General features: G+C 36.8%; 1 protein-coding gene across 3 annotated transcripts; it reads left to right on the top strand.

Moving 5' to 3' along the window:
• Positions 1–6,576: 6,576 nt before the first annotated feature.
• Positions 6,577–23,519, top strand: LOC145593482 (general transcription and DNA repair factor IIH helicase subunit XPD). 3 transcript variants are annotated; one of them, XM_081649728.1, is made up of 13 exons: positions 6,577–7,138; positions 7,376–7,702; positions 8,272–9,188; positions 9,683–9,765; positions 9,887–10,290; positions 10,796–10,989; positions 11,147–11,327; positions 11,583–11,707; positions 13,204–13,293; positions 22,100–22,178; positions 22,273–22,349; positions 22,834–22,942; positions 23,063–23,519. In XM_081649728.1, the coding sequence occupies exons 3-13, from the start codon at positions 8,374–8,376 to the stop codon at positions 23,189–23,191; spliced, it is 2,286 nt and encodes a 761-aa protein (XP_081505854.1). In that variant the 5' UTR covers positions 6,577–7,138; positions 7,376–7,702; positions 8,272–8,373; the 3' UTR covers positions 23,192–23,519. The 3 variants fall into 3 exon arrangements, with proteins under 3 accessions (XP_081505854.1, XP_081505855.1, XP_081505853.1); XM_081649729.1 differs by lacking the exon at positions 7,376–7,702 and having other exon boundaries at positions 8,281–9,188; XM_081649727.1 differs by lacking the exon at positions 7,376–7,702.
• The last annotated feature ends 502 nt before the right edge of the window (positions 23,520–24,021 follow it).

Here is a 24,021-nt window from a genome sequence, read left to right as displayed (position 1 = left end):
AAAGTTTTATTCAATTTTAAACTCTTTAATCTTATCTTTTCAAAAAGGATAATTAAGATGTTTTAGAAACTTTTATAAGCTTCCAATTAATCTTAATTGGTTTAGGAATGGGATTAAATCCTTTAGACCCTCTACATGATCATTGGGTCGTAGGTAAGGTGGGCTTAGGTTCGGTTTGGACTCGGTTTAGTATTTTAGCCATAACTTATTCGTTATAACTCGGATTTGGGCTTATAATATATCGTTGCAAAGATCTTTTAAAGCCCCATACAAATATTTAATCATTGGACCCAGATTATGGACCAAAATAAACTGTTCTAAACTTTTTTATAAAAAGGACACAAAATGAATGATTTTAATGGATACGAAATGAATTATTTTGGGTTTAAAGGCACGAAAAGAGGAAAATAAGTTATGGTTTGGTGAAATGGGCTAGGAATTGGATTGGTTTATGAAATTAATTGGGAATGAATATGGATTTAAGCACTCCAAAGATTATATACTCAACCCGACCAATAATGGCGGTGAAAGGTTGTTCATCATCGAGTTTGGTTTTGGGGAGACATTTTTAGGTGTCTACACATACATAACATACAATTGTCACATAATAAATCACATAGTATACTTTGCCTAAACTAAAATATTAGATAACGTATATTTCAAAATATCACATATTTTAAGACATGATTAGATAATATCTCCATATTATTCAATACCATAATTAAAATATCATATATTTAAATTAGGCATGAGATAAAATCATATACATATATAATCTAAGAAAATAAATCACATTTATATTATTGGATTATCTTAACCAAATTTAGAATTCCATCCTAATCACTAGTTAACCATATAATTTTAATTAGATTAAAAAATCAAATTATGGATTATCACATAAACAAAGTCAAATAACCATAATTGGAATTGCTCATTTATCTCCTAAAAATAAGATTTTCAAACAATTATCACTAATTAAATTTAAATTCATAATTCAAAATTAATTAATTCTTTTTTTTTTGGAAAAACAGGGGACACGTGACTTGTTGAATGCTCAGCCACATCACAGCCACCGCAGCAACTAGCTGGAGCTCAACCGCCGTAGCAGCTGGCCACCGCGGCTAGGCAGTCGCCCAACCACAACAGCCCTGGCTGGCGCACCAGGCAGCAACCCAGCACACCAACCATCAGGTGCAGTGACTGGAATCGTGCAACTATCATGTTGCACATCTAGCCACCGCAACCTCCCCTTAGATGCCGCTCCTACGGCCCCAGATAGTCCGACCGACGGAGCTTTACTGAGCACTCTCCCCAGCCGCAGAAATCGCCAGCCGCGCAGCCAAGCAGAGTGCCCAGCCACGCTAGCCACCCAGGACAGCAGCAAGCGGTAATGCAACAAATGCACGCCCTTGCTGCTGCCCTCCCCTAGCTCGACTTCTTGCTGCTTTCCGCCTCACCTGACCACCGGAGCAGCCACCGTGGCCCATCGGCAGGTGGCTTTGCCACCCAGCCGTGTCTGCTCCCACTCAATTTATAATTTTTTTTAGTTAAATTAATTTCACAACTCTTGTAAAATTAATTTGGTAATATAATTAAATTAAGCATAAACTCCTTTATGCATAATTTCAGAAAATTAATCTAAAATCTCCATTTTAAATAATTTTAGGCTTTTCATAGAATTTGATTTCTAATTCATATAAAACTCTTTTACATAAATTAATTAATCACACTAAACACTTTTAAGTATGAGAAATTAAATCAAATAATATGAAATTAACACATTGATTTTCGAAATTAGGGCTCATAACACAACAAAATCAGAAAATTAATTAATGCATTTAGGCTTAAAAATTCGGCTAGGGTTAGGAAAAATAATTGAGCAATTAAATCTCCATTTAATCAATTTTAATCAATTAAAAACATATTTTAATTGGGTTATTCGATCCATAATTCAATTCCTCCCCTTAATCAAATTTAAAATTAACATAAACACACATCAAAATAATCATATTATTGTGACCAATAAATTATAGGCAAGGGGTTAACTGATACCACTATAGGGTTTTAGGTACTCTAAGCGAAATTTCATGAATCTCATTCATACGCACCTAAACAGGATCTCATGCATATACAAATAAAGGATCACATAATAGTTTAGAATTAACCTTTGATGCGTGAATTTCCAAGCTTTCTTCTACCTGGTTGCGGAGATTAGAGCCCCAATTGTTGCTCCTCTAATGTTGGTCCACAAGTGATATCGAACCTCCACCAATGCTAGTTGGACGGGAGAGATTAATCTCCTCTTCTATGGAGAGCTTCTAACCGGATGTAGAGAGAGAGGAAAGGGGAAAATATTATGTTGTTTCTTTTTAAAGATGAACGTCTATTTTATTTTTCCCAAAGCCCTTTATTATATAATCATATTATCTAATTAGGGCAAGACTTATTCCTATCTTACTCCTTATGGCCAGTCATTTACTAAGCCCAACTTTTGGACTCGGTATTCTTGTTCGACCTAACACTTTAACGTGTAACCTCATAGGATCCATTTAGTTGGCATTGGTTTAACCCAATGATCAATATTGGTCTCTAGCAAGACGTAAAGACGACCCAACTAAATGAACTTATTATCTCCATAATACGATCCATATTATATTAGTAATTGCACGAGAGTTGAGGACACATTTCCTTCACTTTGAAGTTCAAGCATAAAGCTTCCGGATGTATTAGTGGATTCCTTTGACATGAGTGGAACATTGATTTCATTCAATGATTGTTTGACTATGGTGTACTTAAACGTCTACTCGTAACTGGAGACTATAAAGGGAGTATCCTGGTTATTTCATAAGTTAAGTTGGAGCTTTGTTGCTACAAGATTAGATTGAGTCTACCTATTTAATTAGGAATGTGTCTTGGCCCCTTGAAGAGAGAGAATTCAGAGAATGTGTGGCCCTGCTCAAATGTATTACTCAGTAATCATTTGTTTTGTAATTCTAACTCAGATTTCAAGAAATGATTTGTAGATTAATATGATCTCGACATGTGATGCAATCATATTATCAAATCGACACACATTGACTTAAGGAATTTGACTATTGTATACTTGTCTCAGACAAGTGGGAGATTGAAGGATTTATGTCTTGGTCAAGTGTAATTACTAGATATATAATGGATCTAATTATGGGGATGATTAAGTTCGTTCTTTTGGGTCGTCGGATTATCATAGATAGAGGTACTTACGATCTTTGGTCTAGTAAAATAGCCTAAAGCCCAGTTGAATGGATCCTATAAGGTCACACAAAAGGCCTAGATTGAGCATTAGAGGAAAAGGCCCATCATAGGCCTTCTCCCTCTAGGTGGCCGGCCATATAGAAGAGTTTAGGTGGATTGGGCTTGCTTCCTAATCTAGTTATAATATGATTATGAATAGACTAGGTGCCTAGGGTTGAACATAACATTCAGTGATCATTGATCAAACCCTAATTAGCAAACACAAGCCAACCCCTCACAAACTCTCTCTCACACTCGTCCGTCCTCCTTGGTGTGCGCCGATGGTGTGTGCACGGTAACAGTGGTTCATGGTGGTGGCCGGTTGTCCGCAAAGGTGGTGATCATGGTTTTCCTCCTTCACTCGACCAATCTAGTATTGGTGGACGGCTCATTCGAATCCCGTCGACTAAGTAGAGGAGCAACACTTTGGGCTCTATTATCTTCCTAATCGGTAGTCAATTGCAACGTGGAAATCACGAGTCAAAGGTATGCATTATGTGATTCTTTATGTGTCTTGTAGATCCTGTTTAGGTGCAAACGAATATGATTCGTGAAATTCTGCATTATAGTACCTAATAAAGTCCTACAATTTCATCGTATGATTTTCGATTTTTGTAGGAATTTTATTTTCATATTTAATTAGGAAGTTTTTAGACAAATGAAGGAAGTAGTTATCTTCTTTCAATATATGCTAAAGAGCTATAGTTCATTTCTCATGATAAAACAGTGCATTGCACAAATTATTTAGATCTAATAACATTTGCAACTAATAGTTATGTATTCTAATTTTTCATATGAGGTAGCTAATAAGATACATACATAAAATATTGAAACATACGAAGTAATTATTTCAAAGAAATTTTTATGTCGTTTATAGCACAAGGATAATAATATCCGTAGTATAGGATATTTTCATATCCCATGTTATTTTCAGATCCCGTAACTCCGAAGTCCTAACTCTAAATTGCCTTCAAGAAGAGGAGACCCCAGTTACTCTTCATGAAGAAACATTCTTTGTTTCTCTAGTGCCAATTTGAAATTATTTCCAACTTTTTATCCTGCTAGACTGTTGAGTGGACATATGTGGGGACATGCTTAGTTGGCAAGTTTTAGATAGTATATGGGATGGCGTTAATGTAAACAAATGTTTCCAACTTGTGGGTGGTGGGTCTATGCAGTAAATAGTAACAATTTTATTTTAAGCTAAGCCTCTCTTCTTTATGGTAATTGCGATTGGCGATCCGTCATAGTTGATTCTAGATTTGGGTATGCTTCTAGTCTGTGGAGGTTTTCATATTTAACCATCGGTGAATGGAGTAGAGGTAAGTCAATTTGTGTAATTTTTATCGCCGTTTCATTGCCTTCGTAATTCTGATTTCATCAGACACGAGTACTGCAATAAATCACAATCAATTCAAATCTAAAATACATGTTCAAATAAAGGACTTACCTGATCGGAATGATGTCTTTCGAACAAGTGTATTATTTCGATAGAGGGTTTGGAATTATTAGAAAGTTAATTATTCAGTGAGGTCACGTGATCGGAATGCCTAGCTGGAGGCCGCTTCCGATCAGTAATATTAATGTATAATTAATATTACAGCTTAATCTTGACTAAATCTTTCGGGTCACACCCAATCAAGTTATCGATCCGAGACGACAAATTTAATCCGAAGGAATTAAAATGAGTCATTAGAGTATTATCAGCAAAGACGTAGGATATCGAGCTAAGAGCATCGAAACCGAGTGTCTCCAGTCGAGTCTAATTTAGGAATCGATGAGACAATAAATCAAGTAATCAACAAGTCAAAATATAGCCCTAGCCTCGGGTTGACCTAGCCAATCGAGAGCTAGGCTATATGTGCTAGCTAACCATAGCTGCAAGCACATCGGCCCTCGAAGGTGCTGTCTAGTGCTTGTTGGCCGAGCTCGCAAGCTAGCAGCGCTAGCAAGGCAAGCCAAAAGCAATGCGGGTTGTACCTTGCTAGCAACTGCTAGTAGTGGCTAGGCATGCTAGCTCGCTAGCCCGCATCATCGTAGCGAGGCCAACAACATTTGCTAGCTGGGCCTCATGCGTATGTGCAAAGGTAGCAGCGCCCAGCATCCCGCAATGATGCAAGGCATGCTGGCGCAGGCTGCTAACACGTGCGACTAGCTGGCAGGCCTAGCCAAGGGGCTGGGTAGCCTTGGTGACCAAGGCTGGCATCGTTAGCTGGCGTGTGTGTATAGGTCGTGGCTTGGGGGAGGCGATTTTGTGAGGGAGCCTTGGGGAGCAAGGGAAATGATCCCTTCCCCCTATGGTCCTCACCTACTCCTTTAGTCACAATGTGACACTTGTTGCTTCTTGATTGTTTTGTCTTTTATTTGATTTTCGAATTAAAATTAAATTTGAAAAGGCACTTTATCAATTGTCTCACATTGATGGGAGATTGAAAGCCTCAAGGGATTTCCTCTATAAATACCCAACCTTGGGGATTCGGAAAACCACTTGAGTTGTGAGCTTGAAAGGATCACCAAAAGTGTGAACACTTTCGCTCTTAATACTCTAATAGTTTTTCTTGGTCTAGCCCTGGCTAAGCTCTAGGATAGGGGTCGTTCGGGTCGGGCTTGAGGGTGTACGCCGTTGGAGGCTCTCGCAAGTGCGAAGCTCGGCTAGCTTTCAAGTACAAACTCTAGAGGAGCGAAGCACGCAACGAGGGTATATTCGTCTTTCTTTCTCTTGTTAATTAATTATGTTGTTATTTAATATGCATGTATTGGTTGATTTAATTTGTGGGAGGGTCATAGGATGGATTTTAGTTCCGTGTGGTGTCGGACATCACAAAACCCAACATTACCTTTGTCACTGTCTTCGTCGACTACCCAGTAAGAAACGCAAACAACAGTTGGGTAATTCCCTTCTTTTTTTCTTTTTTTTTCTTTTTTCTTTTTTCTGTTGTTCCAATATTTAGAATTTCAGACAAGTATGGGTAATTCTATATTTCTATAAACGTCAAAGCTAACTCTTGTAAAAAAAAACTCCGTCAAGTAAGCTATTTAACCCAAGTGCTACAACTGGCAATCAAGTAATACACGTCAGAGTCCATATATTGCGTAAAATCGGGTGTAATAACAATGTTGCCCCTATGAGAAACAAAGCTCTTAATCAATATGAAAAGTGGGGAATTTTTTTTTAGAGCTGAAGAGGGCCAAGCCTGAAAAACAAAACAAAACAAATTACACAATTAATCGTGGCAGAGCCACCCCCATAACATCCCCTAAAGAAGTTGATTTATTTTGACTTCCCCTCTTGGATAACCCCTGCAATAGCAATAGCAATAGCAATAGCAAGACGATCCGCAAATCTATTACCTTCCCTAAAACAACGAACAATACAAAAGAAATTACCCGACTCTAATTAAACTACGACACTCTCTTAAAAGGTGGAAGAACTCTCCTCCATGGATATCTTCATTGTTGATCGCATCAACACAAGCTTTATTGTCCATTTGCAGCACTAACCTTAGTACTCCCATCTGTCTAGCCATAAGATCAATTAGTATTATATACTCCAGGAGTAGCATAGAATTTGCGCTTCACATACTTTCCCTGAGAAGTCACGCACAACCCCTCCACCACCAGCTGGCTCTGGTGAACCCTTCCCTGAGAAACGGGGAAATACCCTTTAAAAAAAAGTCCCAACTCTTCATTTTTATACGTATAGCAGAGTTCCCATACTATTATTTCAATTGAAAATTTCTCAACATTGTAATTGCTACCTCCTCCTCCTCCTCCTCTCTCTTCAGTTGGTTCTCCATTGAAGCGCACTTGGCGTTCTCCATTGAAGCGCCTTCTAATACCTGTATTCCCCATTGAAGCAGCTTCTGAGGTAACTTGTTGTTTCTTTTACAATCTAGGGTTTTATTTGACTTAATTGTCAGTGCAAGTTTAGGGTTCTAAAATCTAAATAGAATTACTAAGATTATGACATATCATATAAGTATATAACCAAGCGATTATGTTGTTAGAAAACAAAATTACGATCCTAATTTATAATTGAATCAAATGTTTCTAATTACTTTCGTATTTGATAATTGAATCAAATTTGGTTGCTAATGTATTGCAGAACCCTTAGGATTGAACTATGAAATTAGAGTCGGATGGAACTGTGAACACGAACCTTTTTCTCCCTGGGCCCAGGCAGCCACCCCTTCTGCTCTGGCTCGGGACGGGCCTGTTAATTAGTACACAACCATACACTTAAAACTCAGTTACTTGGTACCTTTAATAGGTTGTTGAAATGGGGATAATGTTTGCAAGTTGTAGCGTTAATGTAAATTTCCCATTGTAACTTGATAGACAAGTTGAAGATCTTGGGATACGATTGATCATGTTGCACAGCGTGCCAAAAGTTTTGCTCGACTGACTCATCGTAGTGAAATGAAGAATCAGGGTAAATATCCATCTTCAATCTAATTTTAGCTTGTTGAAACTAAGGCCCTCTTTAAGTCTTTAGTTAGCAAACAACACATTTTCTATGAGAAAAAAAAAAGAAAATCGTAGAATGTTACCAATAAGGGGAAGTGTGTCACTTAAAAAACAGTAGAGGGAGTCTAATTTCTTTTGTTGGAAGGGACTTTCTATGTATTATTACAAGCTAAGAGACGCACACAATGCGTGCGTGTACAATAAGTATATTAGTTTTAATTAAGATGGTAGTTTTTTTTTTTTTTTATTTATTTTTTAAAAGATGGTAATTAAAAAAAAAAAAATTGAAATAGTAAATTTGGAGATGGAGAAGGGTATTTTGGGAAAAGTCAAATTTATCAACCAAGATGCTCTTTCTCTTTATATAGTTCTATAGATTATTATTATTATTATTGTTGTTGTTGTTGTTGTTGTTTTGTGGAACAATGATATAATTTATGTTATTTTTCACTTCATCCCTCCAAACTTTTTCCTGACATCGAACATAATCACTAGTCATATAAATAATCTGTCTTATATTCTTTTATTGCTTAGTTGTTTCAGATTCAAATTGATTTATTATCAGATTTGGGATTTGGGGTTCAGTAAAACCCAGTGGAGCTAACCTTGGAGCTGCCACTGCTTGCATAGGGTAGCATGAAGTTCCAAATAGAAGACATTACAGTCTACTTCCCCTATGATAACATTTATCCGGAACAATATTCCTACATGGTTGAACTCAAACGAGCCCTTGATGCAAAGGGCCACTGTTTGCTGGAGATGCCCACTGGCACTGGGAAAACTATTGCACTTTTATCTCTCATTACCAGTTATGCTCTTTCAAAACCCTCAAATCCTATTAAACTCATCTACTGCACTCGTACTGTTCATGAAATGGAAAAAACACTGGCTGAGCTAAAGGTACTCCATGACTATCAGGTTTGCCACTTGGGTCCCTCAGCTCGGCTCCTTGCTCTTGGGCTTTCTTCCCGTAAGAATCTTTGTATTAACCCAGCTGTTGTCTCTGCTGAAAATAGAGACTCTGTTGATGCCGGCTGTAGGAAGCTTACAGCGAGCTGGGTTAGAGCTCTAGCTGTAGAAAATCCTAATATCCCTACTTGCTCCTTTTTTGAGGATTACGAGAAGTCGGGTTCAGAGGCAATTTTGCCCCCAGGTGTATATACTTTACAGGATCTGAGAGCATTTGGCAAGCAGAAAGGATGGTGCCCGTATTTCCTGGCACGCCATATGGTGCAATTTGCAAATGTTGTGGTTTACAGTTACCAGTATCTACTTGATCCAAAAGTTGCTGGGATTATTTCGAAAGAGATGCAGCGGGAATCTGTGGTTGTTTTTGATGAGGCTCATAACATTGACAATGTGTGTATTGAGGCTCTTAGTGTTAGTGTCAGAAGGCAAACTCTTGAAGGTGCGACCAGAAATATTTCTAGGATGTCTCAAGAGATCGAAAGGTACTTTTATATTTGCTTCATTTTCTTTGCTTTTTTGTGATATATCCCTCGAAAGGTTATTGAAAATATCTGCAAGGTACTCTTAATTTCACTTTACGTATCCAAATTAAGAAATTTGACTCCCAGGCATTGGTTTACGCTTCCATCTGGGCAACAATCAGGCAAAATTTTTATAAATTGGCATGTTAGACAACATAGCGTCAATATCCTAAAAAGAATTTGAAAACGTATTGCGAAAACCATTACCATTATATTGGTAAGTGGTTGTTATATTGGTAATATTTGAATAAACAAATGTTTTTCTATTAGAAATTAAAATTTCCTTGTAGGTTCCTTGTTGAAATTGCATGATTGCATTTGATGGTGTCCATTGAAAAAGTTCTGCATCGTGATTTAGGTTTACAGTTTATGGTATATTTGATCTTGAAATTATATTATGTGGAAAGGAAAGATTCCTTATGAGTTAATATTAACTCATTTGATGTGGTAGGTAGGTTCAAGGCCACAGATGCTGGGAAACTACGTGCAGAATACAATCGCCTTGTTGAAGGGTTGGCCCAAAGGGGAAATTTACCAAGTATGTCAGTGCTATATAGGCATCTATTTTGAATTTTTCTGCTATCTGTTGTCTAGAGTTGGCAGTTTCTTAAGTTTCGTTAAATTCATTATGCATCTTCTGTGACAATTTTCTTTTACAGTTGGCGATACTTGGCTTTCCAACCCAGCTCTGCCTGAGGATATTTTGAAAGAAGCGGTACCAGGGAATATTCGCCGAGCTGAGCATTTTCTATCTGTTTTGCGTAGGTTGGTGCAATATATCAAAGGCCGGTTGCAAAGTGAGAATTTTGAAAAGGAGTCGCCTGTGTCTTTTGTTGCGTCCCTAAATCAACAAGTGGGACTTGACCAAAAAACCTTGAAATTTTGTTATGATCGCCTACATTCCCTTATGATGACCCTTGAAATAACCGATACAGATGAGTTCTTAAGTATTCAGACAATTTGTGATTTTGCAACGTTAGTGGGCACATATGCCAGGGGCTTCTCAATTATTATTGAACCCTATGATGAGAGAATGCCTCATATCCCTGACCCCATACTGCAGGTTGGTTTAGACTGACATACTCTGATATGATACATACTCTGATATGATATATAAACAGTATAAAGACTTTTTCTTTCCCCTCTCTTTGCTTCTGTTATTGTTTGACATCCCAAATTTTTGTCTGCTGTTTCTTTTTTATACTTCCTCTGTTTTTTTTAGCTGACACCTTTCTATTATCACGCTTGCCAATGCATGTTTTTTAACGCTTTATAACTTCAATTATCAACATTATAAAATTATAAAAAGTGGATATTAATAAAATATACATATAGACGATTCAAACAAGATCCCAAATGAATATGTTTTATCGTATCTATAAACCACAAAAGCGAGTCAAAGTGTGAATAGTGTAAAAGTCAAACGGTGTCAACTAAAAAAAAAAAAAACGGAAGAAGTATATATTTGCTTACCTTTTGTATCATTATTACTTTTAGATTTTATTATATTAATTTCTCATCAATTGCTCATTATAATACGTGTTTGTGCTTTTAAATTTAATTTTCAGCTGAGTTGTCATGATGCTTCACTTGCTATTAGGCCTGTATTTGAACGCTTCCAAACAGTTGTAATCACCTCTGGAACTCTGAGCCCTATAGATCTGTACCCACGCCTTCTGAATTTCAATCCTGTAGTCATTCGAAGTTTTACTATGTCCTTGACAAGGGACTGCATATGTCCAATGGTCCTAACACGTGGAAGGTGAAAGTTTAATCTTGGATCTTATTTTCGTATTTGAGTTTCTGATTGAACGTTGTGTGAAGTTTAAAGACCTTGTATCCTCAATTAAAATTGTGTGTTATCATTATACGAGTCTCTTTTTTGCTATTGACATATATGGCATGTATGTTTATTTCAGTGATCAACTTCCAGTCAGCACAAAGTATGATATGAGAAGTGATCCAGGTGTTGCAAGGAACTATGGAAGGCTATTACTAGAAATGGTTTCTGTTGTTCCTGATGGAATTGTGTGTTTTTTTGTCAGTTATTCATACATGGATGCCATTGTTAATACTTGGAATGAAACCGGTATTCTAAAGGTATAGATGATGTCTGAGCATCGAATTTTGTAATATACGTCGCATAATTATATTTCTTTTTTAATCTAGTTATTCTGCTGATTTGATTTGTGAATTGATTTGTTTATACTGGATGGCCTATATCTGAAATGTTAGCATTGTGTTAGTGTGTTACATTGTGTGTTTGAAGGTATTTATATTTGCTCCTTTTCACTGTCTTCTGGATTCAAAATTTTTGTTATGAAAGAAATGATTCTCAAACCCTTGTTATTGTAGGATATAATGCAGCATAAACTTGTATTCATTGAAACTCAAGATGTTGTTGAAACTACATTGGCTCTAGACAACTACCGCAAGGCTTGTGATTGTGGGAGAGGTGCTGTCTTTTTCTCTGTTGCAAGGTAAGATGTGCTTGATGATTTTCTAACTCTAATAATTTTTTCTTCTAATTAAACAGTCATAATATCAAATGTCCATCATGGTAAGGCATATATATTTCATGATTTTCATCCTCTGGCTTTATTTGGAATTGATGTTTGTTGCATTTTTTGTAACATCGTTACAGTGGTGTAGGATCAATATTTTTGTTGCATCTTATATCTGTACTTTGAAAATTTTGCTTATGGCTGGGGAAGTGGATCAGGGCTTTTTTTTAGGTGGTTTAGCAAGTTCAGATAGGGGATGACCATATATATTGACGAGTTCGTACACATTGGCTAAGAAATCTTGCGTCAAACTCATGCATCAGTTTGGCAGTTTGCATAGGAAATCACACAGGCTTAGATTGTGTGTGAGTAGAGGTATCAATTCGGGTAACCAGGTTGGGTCATGTGGATTCTAACCCCTTGTTTAATCAAGTTTTTAGAAAACCCACAATCTTGAAATAAAGATCCAACCTTAGGAAGTTTATAGAAATAAAATAACAGAAAATTAACCTTATCCTAAATGCTTAAACCAAGAAAAAGTCTCTCAAGTGAAAGGTAAAAAACTTGCAAGCAAAAGCTCTAGAAAAACAACTAAGGAAAGAAAATCATCCATTTCATCTTGTCAATTTCCAAGCATCCCACGCGCCAAGATAGCTTACACGCGCCGGCCCATGGTGTTGCCAAGTTCAAGGTGGTTCAAAGGGGATGGCGCGTGGCCCTTGGAGTGGCGTGTGGCAGTGGCAATCTTTGCCGGAAACCGGATGTGCCATTTCATCTTCCTTGGAAATCAAGCTTCCTTCTTTCTCTATTAAGTTATTGAATCTTTCCTTGCTTCTTTCCATGTTTGGCAGCCTATAATGGAGTTCTATAGACCATCTAAAAGTGTATTATATCCTTCAAAAGAATTCCCCTCTTGATTCACATCAGGGTCAATTTGGGTTAATATTGTAACCTTTGCGAGTCGAGTTCGGGTTGGGCCATACTTGAGTCGGATCACGTCAGGTCATACATATTGTCGGGTTTGGGTTAATATCGTAACTAATTACTATTTACTAGTCACCAATCACCAATCACTAATTATTAGTTATTAGTTATTAACCATTAATTATTATTATTAACTACAAATCGTCAATTCTTAATTATTAATGAAGGATAAATAAAGTAATTTGTTTAATGAAAAGCCAAAAGCCAAAATCAAAAAGCTAGTAAGACTAGCTTTTTGTTTTTGGCGGCTGAAAAGCCATTTACCAAACATGTATTTTGGCTGTTTAACTAAAAGAAAAAGCCAAAAGCCAAAAGCTAATAAAAAAGCCAGCCAAAAGCCATTTACCAAACAAGGCCATCGTATTAGAAAAATTTCAAAATATTGTTTAATGTATGTCCTGTTGTTGCAGAATCAAGAGGTTGAGAAGTTTACAATGACCTAACTTGTTATGATAAAATTTAAGATGTTTATTGCATACTGTATGCAGGGGAAAGGTAGCTGAAGGTATAGATTTTGATCGACATTATGGCAGATTAGTGATCATGTATGGGGTTCCTTTCCAATACACATTGAGCAAGTGAGTGGCTTTGTTCCCTTATGTGTTTACTGCCTATTGCATTTAAAGCTTTTCCCCTTGCATGCATCAACAAGACAGATTGCATATATTTTCTATATTAGGGATGGCTATTGCGAGAATCCTCCATATATAAATAGGGGAAGACTCTCGTGAGAATCCGTTCTTTACCATATAACACTTTTGTATGTGAGATTACTCTCTGTGCTCTAAATTTTCACTCGTATGTTATAAATTTTTAATCTCATGTTTTAAATCTTAAATGAGTTAAATTAGATGTTCTTAATTATTACTCACATGTTCTAAATTTGAATTCATTGTTCTAAAGTTTATATCTTGTGATTTTAGAATTTTAATTATATTTTCTAAATTTTTACTCGTATTCACATGTTCTAACTTCTAAGTTTTATCAATGTGTTTTAATTAGACGTTCTTAATTTTTACTCACATGTTAAGATTAGTCAAGTAGTTAGTTTTACTTGCATGTTGGACAACTGAGATGGATGGGTTGTTCAAAAATAAGTTTAGTTAAGCAAAACTAAGTTAAGTTCAGCAAAATTAAACTTAGTTCATTAAAATAAGTTTTATAGAATCAACAACTTTAAAGGAACAAATATGATAGCAAATCAGTATTTACAAGTTTTAATTGGTATTTATAGTTTAGCTTTAGTAAAAATTATTTATAAGTGTAGCAAAAATAATAAAGGGCCTGTTCTTTTCACCTTATTCAAATAATATCTAGTCAAAGTAATTGCAAAAATAATTTTTAATAAGTAAAAATTAGTAATTAAAGAATAAATATAATTGAGAATAGTGAAATGAGTTTTATTTAATAAAAATAATATAAGTTCAGTAAATCTATAGTACTAATAAAGAGAAAAGAGCTCTTGGTTGATAAATTTTCTTTTCCTAAAATACCCTTCTAAATTTTAAAAATTACACTTTTTATATCCTACAATTAAAAACTAAGTTCAATAATAAAAAAAAAAAACTACCCTATCATTACTACCCACAAAAATAAACTATTTTGAGTATTAATTTAAAAAAATTTTGTCATTTCATCACTACCCACAATAGAAATAAAAAGGAAAATTTGTTAATTACTACCTTAAAAAAGGGGTCTTTGTAAATTACTACCCACAAAAAAAAAAGTTGTTAATTACTACCCTAAAACTGGTTAATTCTATAGATTGCTACCCTTTTTCCTAATTAGGTGATTTAATCTCTTAATGACATAATTATCCGACTAATTTCTAATTATTTGCATTTAAGGCATGATTAATTATATAAACCCTAATACCACCAATAAACCACCACTGCGCCACCTCCGACAGCCCCCTTACCCCATCCCATCCATCTCCGGCATCCCCCTTATCCCATCCCCACCATCTCCGGCAGCCTACACCTGCCCCGGCATCCACCCCACCTCTAAACCACCCATTGCGACCCTAACCCCGTCCCCCTTGCCAGAGAACCCTATTAGGCCCTCCCTAAGCCTCCTCCACCCTTTCCCCCCCTTAATCACCACCCTAAAGCTCCTAAATTAAAATCCTAAAGCCCTAAAATTGAAACCCTATGATGGTGATTAGGGGAAAAAGGGATAAAGGCAGATTGGGGATGGTCGAGCAAAGTTTTCCGGCGAGGGGTAGGGGATTAGGGCTGCCACGGGTGGGGAGGGGGTTATTGTGAAAGGGAGGTGGTTTTAGGGTGGGCAGATGGTGGTTTTAGGGTGGGGACTGAGAAAGGGGTGTTGTCATGGTGGAGAGTTAGAGGAGGTAGGTTCGGTGGTGGGTGGAGGGTGGCCGGAGGTGGTGTGGAGGTGGTTCTAGGGTTTAATTAATTAATCATGTCTTAAAAGTAACTAATTATAAATTAGGCGGATAATGATATCATTAATAGATTAAATCACCTAATTAGGGGCTGATTAGGAAAAAGGGTAGCAATCTATAGAATTAACCAGTTTTAGGGTAGTAATTAACAACTTTTTTTTTTGTGGGTATTCGAAGACGCTTAGACTAATAGATAAGAGAGCGTCGGTGCGTAGCCTTCATTCTACTACGCTACGCAAAGGTTACGAAGTCACTCGACGTTAAAAGAGTCCAGGGATAACACCATACCGAACTAACTAAGCTAGTGCTGATGCCTCTGAGAGATTATAGGACCGAGAAGCTTTACTTACACAGAATTGTTGAAGAGCACAGCAGAGAGCTCAATCCATTTTCGGAGATCACTTGTAAGTATGGTCAGGGCGCTCCTCCGCTGTTTCTGTGCCCCCCCCCGTGGGTTGGGGGTCGCGTCCTTCGAAAATCCGAATTCGAGGTTGGGGCGAATTCGGTTTTCTCAGTTGCCGCTTTTCAGCCGTAGCTTGCTGGTTTTTCCATCATCCAATCCACAACAAATCGAATGAAACCTGGCGAAAAAGAAGTGAACACTTTGCTGAGGTTTTTATTCGTGTTTGTTTTTCTTCAAACCCCCAATCCGCTCTCGCTCGCCGCTACTAACGGGGTCTCGGTTGATTTCCCTTCCTTTAGCCGCTCCTTCTTGTCTTTGTTCGTTCCTAAGTCCGGAGAGTTCCTGGAAGTAATACTTGTTCGGAAGTTGCTCCGATAAGAGAAAGCCTCATCGACTGGGGGACCTAATGATGGTAGTTGGCTGACTTGGTTGATGGCTTGATGTCATATGTGTGCCAAGTTAGGAAGGTTAGACCGACTAGTTGAAAGGCTTTTCGTTGAGAATAGTTTTAAGTTCCCTTCTTTGTAGCATTGTAAGTTATTTCCTTCTTTAGCGGCAAGAAAAGAAGGAAGGTTGCCCGCGTACCACCTTCAGGTGGCAAAGGTTTATCCGGAACAGATCTCTCCGGATTTCTTGATCTTCGAGGCGAGGCATATTCATATGTCGAAGAAGGACCATTTCCGCTCATAGAACCTGGAAAAAGAATCTACCTTAAGGACCGAGGGCGCGATGTGAGAGGAGCAGAGTTTCCCCAACTAATTACGACTTCTCCCGCTTTAAAGTGAACAGAACAGCTTAGCTTACAGCACAGCGTGTTCGCCACCACACTGGCTGGCTAGTGCATTGGCCTTACCGCTTTGGGAAGAGATTGCAGAAAGGTATGGCCAATATAATGCCCCTTTACTGTTTAAACTGAAGTATGACCTTCAACAGAACAACTTGTCTGTTGGTGACGAAAATCCGAATTCGAGGTTGGGGCGAATTCGGTTTTCTCAGGGCCGTTCTTGCGGTTTTCTTGCCGATTTGCAGAAAAAAAAGGATGGATTTGAACCTGTAGCCTAACGAGTAAGTGAATTGGCATTACCTTACTCATTCAAGTAAGCAAGTAGTCGAGTTCCTTCGCCTTACGAGTCTACAAGCCTTTCTCATTTCAGTGCTCGAGCTTGAGGTGATGTCAGCTCAAGGGGCCTTTAGTCTTTTGATTAGAGTAGAGGTTTCAGCGAGCATCCTAGGGAAACCTTTTAAGCTCGCTTCGCCGGCCTATTTCTTAGGCTCCAGGGCGCAGGGAACTAATTCACAAAAGCCCCTTTTTTGAGGTAGTAATTAAAAATAAAAAAATCATTTATGGAAAATTTGACATTTGCTAATTGCTACCACTAAAATACACCATTTTGATTTTTACTACCCATCTAAACTTCTATTTAATTGTACTACCATCCAAACGAAAAAATTTATTTTTTGCTACCACTCAACACTTTCCGTTAATATATCCGTTTATGGGGCCCACGTTTTTTATTTTCTTCTTCTCTTTCCACGATGCTCTGTCCTTTTTTTTAGGTCAAAGAGATTCAAATAGATTAATTAGCCCACTCCTAGGAGATTAGAAAACAAAGTACATTGAGTGTCATACGACATGAGGAGCCCACTCCACGATACTGTCATAAACCCCAATTCCCACTCTTTCAATTCACAGAGCTGCCCCATCAAAACCCCACTTGTTCCCTGTAGCCTAGCCTCACCACTTCTGCGGCAACCCCCAACCTTTAACAACATTATCATTCGAACAACACTGAAAACCTCAACCCTTCTTTATCCCCCTTTCTCTCCTCCCTCCAAACCTTCACAACTCGGCTAATGTAACTTCCTAATCTCCCCACAACAAACATTTTCACAAATGAAATTCAAATTCTGCCCAAATGATGATCATATGCATCTAAACTAGGTATATAACTACCCCAAATTCAAACTAAAATTTGAAACCTAGCCAAACTTCAACGAACCAAACAATTACCAACTTCTCCTTAGTAACAAAATACTTGTGATTCGTTATCAAACCAAAATCCGAAGCAACTCGCCACTGAAACCGAATCGGGCCATCGACTCGGCAACCATAAATGCTAACCCCAACAACTTCCATGGTACCAAGAACCACCGTTTCCTCGCCATCATTGTTGTCGTCTTCGTCGTAGCTTTCGCCGTCTCCACATTCTTGTACCGCAATATCAACCACCTTCTATATCTCATTCATTTGCGCATCAACGAGGTCTCGTCAAAGAAAATGTCACTTTCCAAGAGATTCTCATTCTATAAATTTGTTGATTTATTATTTGATTTTTGCTATGTTACTTGTACTCGGGTACCCATGTCCAACATGGGTACGTGCCCAAGCGTCCGACTCGGTTATTTTGTGAAAAAATATCTTGATTTTGAACTAAAAGTAAAGTTTCCGGGTGTCATACCCATGTCCGAGTGGGGTCTCAGTTTCTCACACCGGTACGTGAGGAGAAATGAAGAGTTCGAGTAACATAGGATTTTTGGTTTCCTCATTAAAATTGTTTTTTTTTTTTTAGAAATTAGAGTTTGTGGGTGACGATATAATCAATTGTCATACCTCCAATGTTGGTTTCCAATGTCGAAAATACCCTTACTCCTTAAATGGGGTGGCCGGAGAAGTGGTGGGGCTACTGGGAAGAGGTGGGGGTTTGGATGGGCAGCTGCTGTGAAGAAGTGGGGGTTAGGGTTAATGACAACGCTTCGTGGAGAGAGCAAAAGAAAATGGAAGAAGTGGGCCACAAACAGAAATAGTAACGGAAAATATCAAGTGGTATCTAAACCTACATTTTTTTTTTTTTTTTTTCATTTTGGGTGGTAGTAAAATAAAATAAAAATTTAGATGGGTAGTAAAAATCAAAACGACGTATTTTAGTGGTAGTAAATATAAAATTTCCAGCATTTATTTATCATTTAAAAATAAAAACAATTGCACACAAATTAAACCACGTTTAAATTTGTTGATAGTACATATATTTTTGTTCTTTAAATAAAAATTAATAACCACAATGTACGTACTACGTACTCTGTTTAAAAAATTTATAACAATTGTACATCAAGCAATTTTAATTAATAACAATACCCAAAATGTACCACCTTATTCGCTGTTAAAAATAAAAAGAATATTATATATATATATAACTTATTCATCTATCAAAAACAATGTACATATATCCATCTTAGGAAATTTATCTATCTATATATTACAGGTAGGTGTTTACTCTTCCCTTCAAAAAAAAAAGTAGGTGTTTAGTCCAATTTTCAATTAAAATCTTTTGTGCAAAAAATTCAACCACCATATTTTAAGGTTAAAGGTACAAGATGTCAAATCCTATGCTCTATTTTATTTATTTACATCCATATGCTCGAAAGTGGAATGTGAAAGCTTCATATTTTCTATGTATTTACACATTTTTATATAGTACACGCATAGCATGTACCTCTTAGCTTGTATATTTAATTTCAGAAAAAATAAATTCAATTCAGCAAAAGTAAGGTGAAAAGAACAGCCCTTTAGTTCCCACTATCATTTCTACAAAATTCAGGTTAAATTGTTCTGCTCCACCACCACCTCCTATCACCAAAACCAGCCAATAACAACCCATCTATCTCATCAGCTGTCCAACATGTGTCCTAGACATTTCCCACTTGACTAATCATAACCTCCACCTTTTTTTAGTGCTAAAATTACTATGCAAAACCCCACTTCTGAGCTTTCAGTCTTTCACACTGTCAAAACTAAACACTTTTTCCCCATTTCAAAACAGATACACCATTTGCTTTTTCACTGTCTTGGATGCACTCATTTTACCATAAACATCTTTAATTATGCATTGGCAAAATTTTATAAAGCTGATTTCTTGGAAAAGACATATTAGAGGTTTCTTATTCACTCTTGACTATGCTTTCTTTATATACTAATGAGAATTTATGGTCCAAGATTTTAAAGTTTTACTATTAATAGAGAACTGGTGCATTAGGATATGAACAAGGGTACATTGATATTAATTCATAGTGGCCTTATTTAGTTTGGCACTTCATTTTCTCTTAGTAAATGTGTTGGGTAATTCTAGAAGTTTATGAAATCCATACCCGACTCTTGTTATTCATCCAAACAGCACAACGCTTCCAAGAAAACCAATAAGTATGACTATTGTCCTTTAAATAAGCTTCCTAGTGGTAGCAAGATTTGTCCCCAATCATCTTTTGTTACCTAAGATAAAGGGTGTATAAAAAACAAGAGAAGAGAAGAGGAAACTTAGATCTTTTGGTATTAAAAAAAAAAAAAAAAAAAAAAAGAGAAAGAGAAGAGGAAACCAGGGTTTTTTATGCTCACGAATGGGTTTGGAGAATAGTGTTACCAACTTCCCCCACCCCACCATGCTCGAAACAAAGACAGCAAACTATACCAGCAGATTGTTATTTTTTACCCCAAGGTGGTAAATTGTTGACCTTAACCCCTTACTAACAGGTTAGATAATAATACTTGAAGATCATAATTGATGGATTTTTTTTTTCCTATTTTTGAGGGAGGGTGAGGGGGTGATGGTTTTTGATAAATTGCTAACCTTACCCTTATACCTTTGTATCTACGCCTTTGTTCTATTTCCTTATTTGGTCATATATTTATATTTGTTTTCTTTTGGAGGTGCGGTTTCAATGGTGGTGGTTATGGAGGCCTTGTGGTGGTGGCTATGGTAGATTACCATTGAAATGGGTTGGGGAGGTGGGAGGTAAGAAGAGATATAAAAGAAATAGAAATAAATAAAAAAACATAAATAAAATTAACCTGTTAAACGAGTTACAAGTAAAAAGGATCGTTTTGAGCAAATGAGGGGTAAAGGTGGGATTGTTTCCAGATTTCGAAAAGATTTCCATTTTTTCCTCTTCTTTTTCTTCTCCTTGTGCTATTGAGCCAACCCCCTCCCACAACCATTTTTCTTCTGTTTTCTTTTTGGAGGTGCTGTTTCAATGGTGGTGGTTATGGAGGTCTTGTGGTGGTGGCTATGGTAGGTTACAATTGAAATGGGTTGGGGAGGTGGCTGGTGGGAGGTAAGAAAAGATATAAAAGAAATGGAAATAAATAATAAAAAATAAAATAAAATTAATCTGTTAAACGGGTTACAAGTAAAAAGGATTGTTTTGAGCAAATGAGTGGTAAAGGTGGGATTGTTTCCGGAAAAGATTTTCATTTTTTCCTTTTCTTTTTCTTCTAGTGTTATTGAGCCAACCCCCTCCCGCAATCATTTTTCTTCTCTACTTTTCAATTTCATAAAAGTGTGATTAACAAATAGAGATGGTCTAATTTTGGATAATTGGAAAATAGAAGATGAGAGAGATGATAGAGAAAATACCAAGGAACGTATTTATTGTCTCTCATGTTGGGAACTACTGGGTAACATTTTTAGGGGGCATTTGGCTCCAAAGTTTTTATTACATGTGTTTGAGATCACTCAACCCTCATTCCTGGTGTGATTTTGTTCCGCTAATATGCAAGGCTTGTAAAGTGTGAGCCTAGCATCTAAACCCCTTAGGCCCTAAGATTTGAACCTAACTCCATGGGAATTTGAATTTGGTAATATTTATTATTTTAGTTTATATTTTTGTATGCCATGACACACCACCACAACTAGCTCTTGCCTTTGCTAGCCCCATCATCCACCTTTGTTCCCCTCATCACCTTCCTTGTTGACTCATGTCCTCTCCCATGCCATCACTTGCCCTTACCTCACCACTAAACCATCAGAACCAACCAATATTCACCGACATCACGACTGCATATAGCAGCCATCAATTCTCTAAAATAATCTGTAATAAATTTAAAATGTTGGCTGTTGTTATGGCCATGGAAGTCATAAATCTGGAACTTTTGCATAAAAATCAACCATCAAAGGTCAGATAATTTCCAAATATAAGCTGGATAGATGCAGGAACATGGAGGGTACAGAAATGGAAAAGAAGAGAGGGGGTGGGCAGAAAAAGGTCGGTGCTACCTGTTGTGTGACGGTCCTGGCAATGGATGAAGTTGGTGTTGGTTTACACACTGGCTTTTAAGTGGGACGAGAGATATTAGAACACGAAAGATTGAGGAATTGGAGTGAGGAGGAGGATATTTTTTATTCATTTTTTTATTTTTTTGTTTTCTAACAAAAATGATTGGGCGTTGGGGATTTGAATTCTATTGCTTGCAAACCCAAACAAACCTGGCATCTAAGTTTTCCTAAATCCATGTATTTTATGCTGAAATTCATATTATATACATGATTTTCAACTTTGCAGGCATAAGTGGGAATGAATTCATTTCAATCAAGCAAACTAATTACATTACCTTTCTTTATTTCTTTTCTCGTACTTTTCTATCTCGGGTATTTCCTTTTCCTTTGAGAGAACCAAACAATATCTGAGTAGCCTGAATTGTTTTCACACAATTACCAATTTCATGTTGTGGGATCATATCATCTTTGTAGCATTGATAGTCCTCAATTGAGGTCAAATAATCTGAGCTTGTTGGATCTTTACATTGCAGGATATTGCTTGCTCGACTGGAATATTTGCGGGACACTTTTCAGATAAAAGAAGGGGATTTTCTGACTTTTGATGCTTTGGTACTGCTATTGCCTTGTGAATTACTGTTTTAAATTATTACAATGTGTATTGATTGCTTTTAGCTGTTGGACTAATTCGATTGTTCTTTATCAGAGACAAGCTGCTCAATGTGTGGGCAGAGTAATTCGTTCAAAGGCTGATTATGGAATGATGATATTTGCTGACAAAAGGTTTGCTACTGTACTAACAATTAGAAATTTGGTTTGTTTTGTTTTGTTGAAGATCAGCAGATACCTAAAATTCTATATGATTTGTTCAAAGGAAAATACAGTCCTAGTGTTGTTAACATAATTTTATGCTTGGAATCAATCAATCAAAGCCTTAATCTCATTAGTGGGGCTGGCTACATGAAATTTATTCTTGGAATCAATATATTAAATACAATGGCTCTCTGATATCAAAATTACAGCATTCAAATTGTCTATATTTCTTTCAAAGCAATCTTTACCTTAGATCAAAACGAGTATGTTCCATAATCTTGCAGATTTAAAATCCATTAAGCAGCTGTTGACAACAGTGCATTGTTAATTGTGATCTAATGTTTCTAACTGTGATGTGGTTGTAGGTGCTGTATGCTGTCTAGGATGTGTGCCAAAATGATTAAAATTTATCTGAGTCTTAAAATAATTAATTCTTTGTTGGTTTTTTCTGCAGATATAGTCGGCATGATAAGCGCTCCAAGCTGCCTGGATGGATATTATCTCACCTACGTGATGCCTACCTTAATTTGAGCACTGATATGGCTTTACACATAGCAAGAGAGGTGCCATTTTGATTGATTGTTTACATATTTTGTATGGAGTAACTAGCGTAATCTCCAAAATTATTGCCACAATCCTTGCAATTTCTTATGCGGATAAGAGAATTATTTTGTGTGCTGCAGTTTCTCCGAAAGATGGCTCAACCATATGATAAGACTGGCGCCAGTGGTAAGAGAACTCTTTTATCGCAGGAAGACGTGGAGAAGATGAGCATTGGCTACAATGCTGGGGCAGATGAGACAGTGTTCTGATTTTTTATCAATATTTTTGTGTATTCCTAGGATTCTTCGTCCACTCGTTTGTTTAGAGAAGAGTAGTTCATAGACAAGCTAGCTAAATCCCACTTCCTTGCAGACTATTATTGATTGGAGCCAGTTTTTGGAATCAGCTGGTATAGTTGTAGCTTGTAAGTTGGGTCTGTGGTTTGTAGTTAGAACAGATTTTGTACTTATGTTCAGAATTAAAAAGTACAACGGCTAAAAGTTTTATATGTTGGGGGACTTGCCAACTCATTTATTGCACGTTTTCTTGATACTTATGTCATAAAATGTTCATGACATATATTAATACTTCCCCTATTCCATCAACATTGTGATGTTATCAATTTAAGAGTTTCACAAAATGTCTTCTTTTACACTATAAATACTCATTTTACCCATTTAGTGGTGGGTAGTAAATGGTGGTAATAGAGTAAATTTTAAATGTAATTAATAAGGAAATTAAAATTGCAATTCCCATGGTATTGGGGTTTCATCTTGAAACAATTTTTTTTTTTGTTAAATATTCCCTTTGTATTTAAGTAATGGATTTAGAGTTTAAGAAAAATAGTTAAAAAAAAAAAGGAAAAATTGCTCCCATTAATCTGAAACTTTGTCTCGTTTGTCGAAATTAATCTCAACTTCCGTTTATCATCTATCACTCCCAACTTTAGGGGGTATTAATTTTTGTTGCACCCAACAGGTCATCTAACATGATGTAACAGGTTACCTAGACAAGTGTCAGCGTATAAAAAAAAATAAAAATAAAATACAAACCCTACAAACCACCCATGCCCAGCGGCTGCCACCACACCCCCACCCCA

The sequence above is a fragment of the Chenopodium album genome, chromosome 19, assembly GCF_948465745.1.
Source record: "Chenopodium album chromosome 19, dcCheAlbu1.1, whole genome shotgun sequence".
Classification (NCBI taxonomy): domain Eukaryota; kingdom Viridiplantae; phylum Streptophyta; class Magnoliopsida; order Caryophyllales; family Amaranthaceae; genus Chenopodium; species Chenopodium album.
The sequence above is the reverse complement of the archived record's forward strand: the minus strand, read 5'-3'. Positions and strand labels throughout refer to the sequence as shown.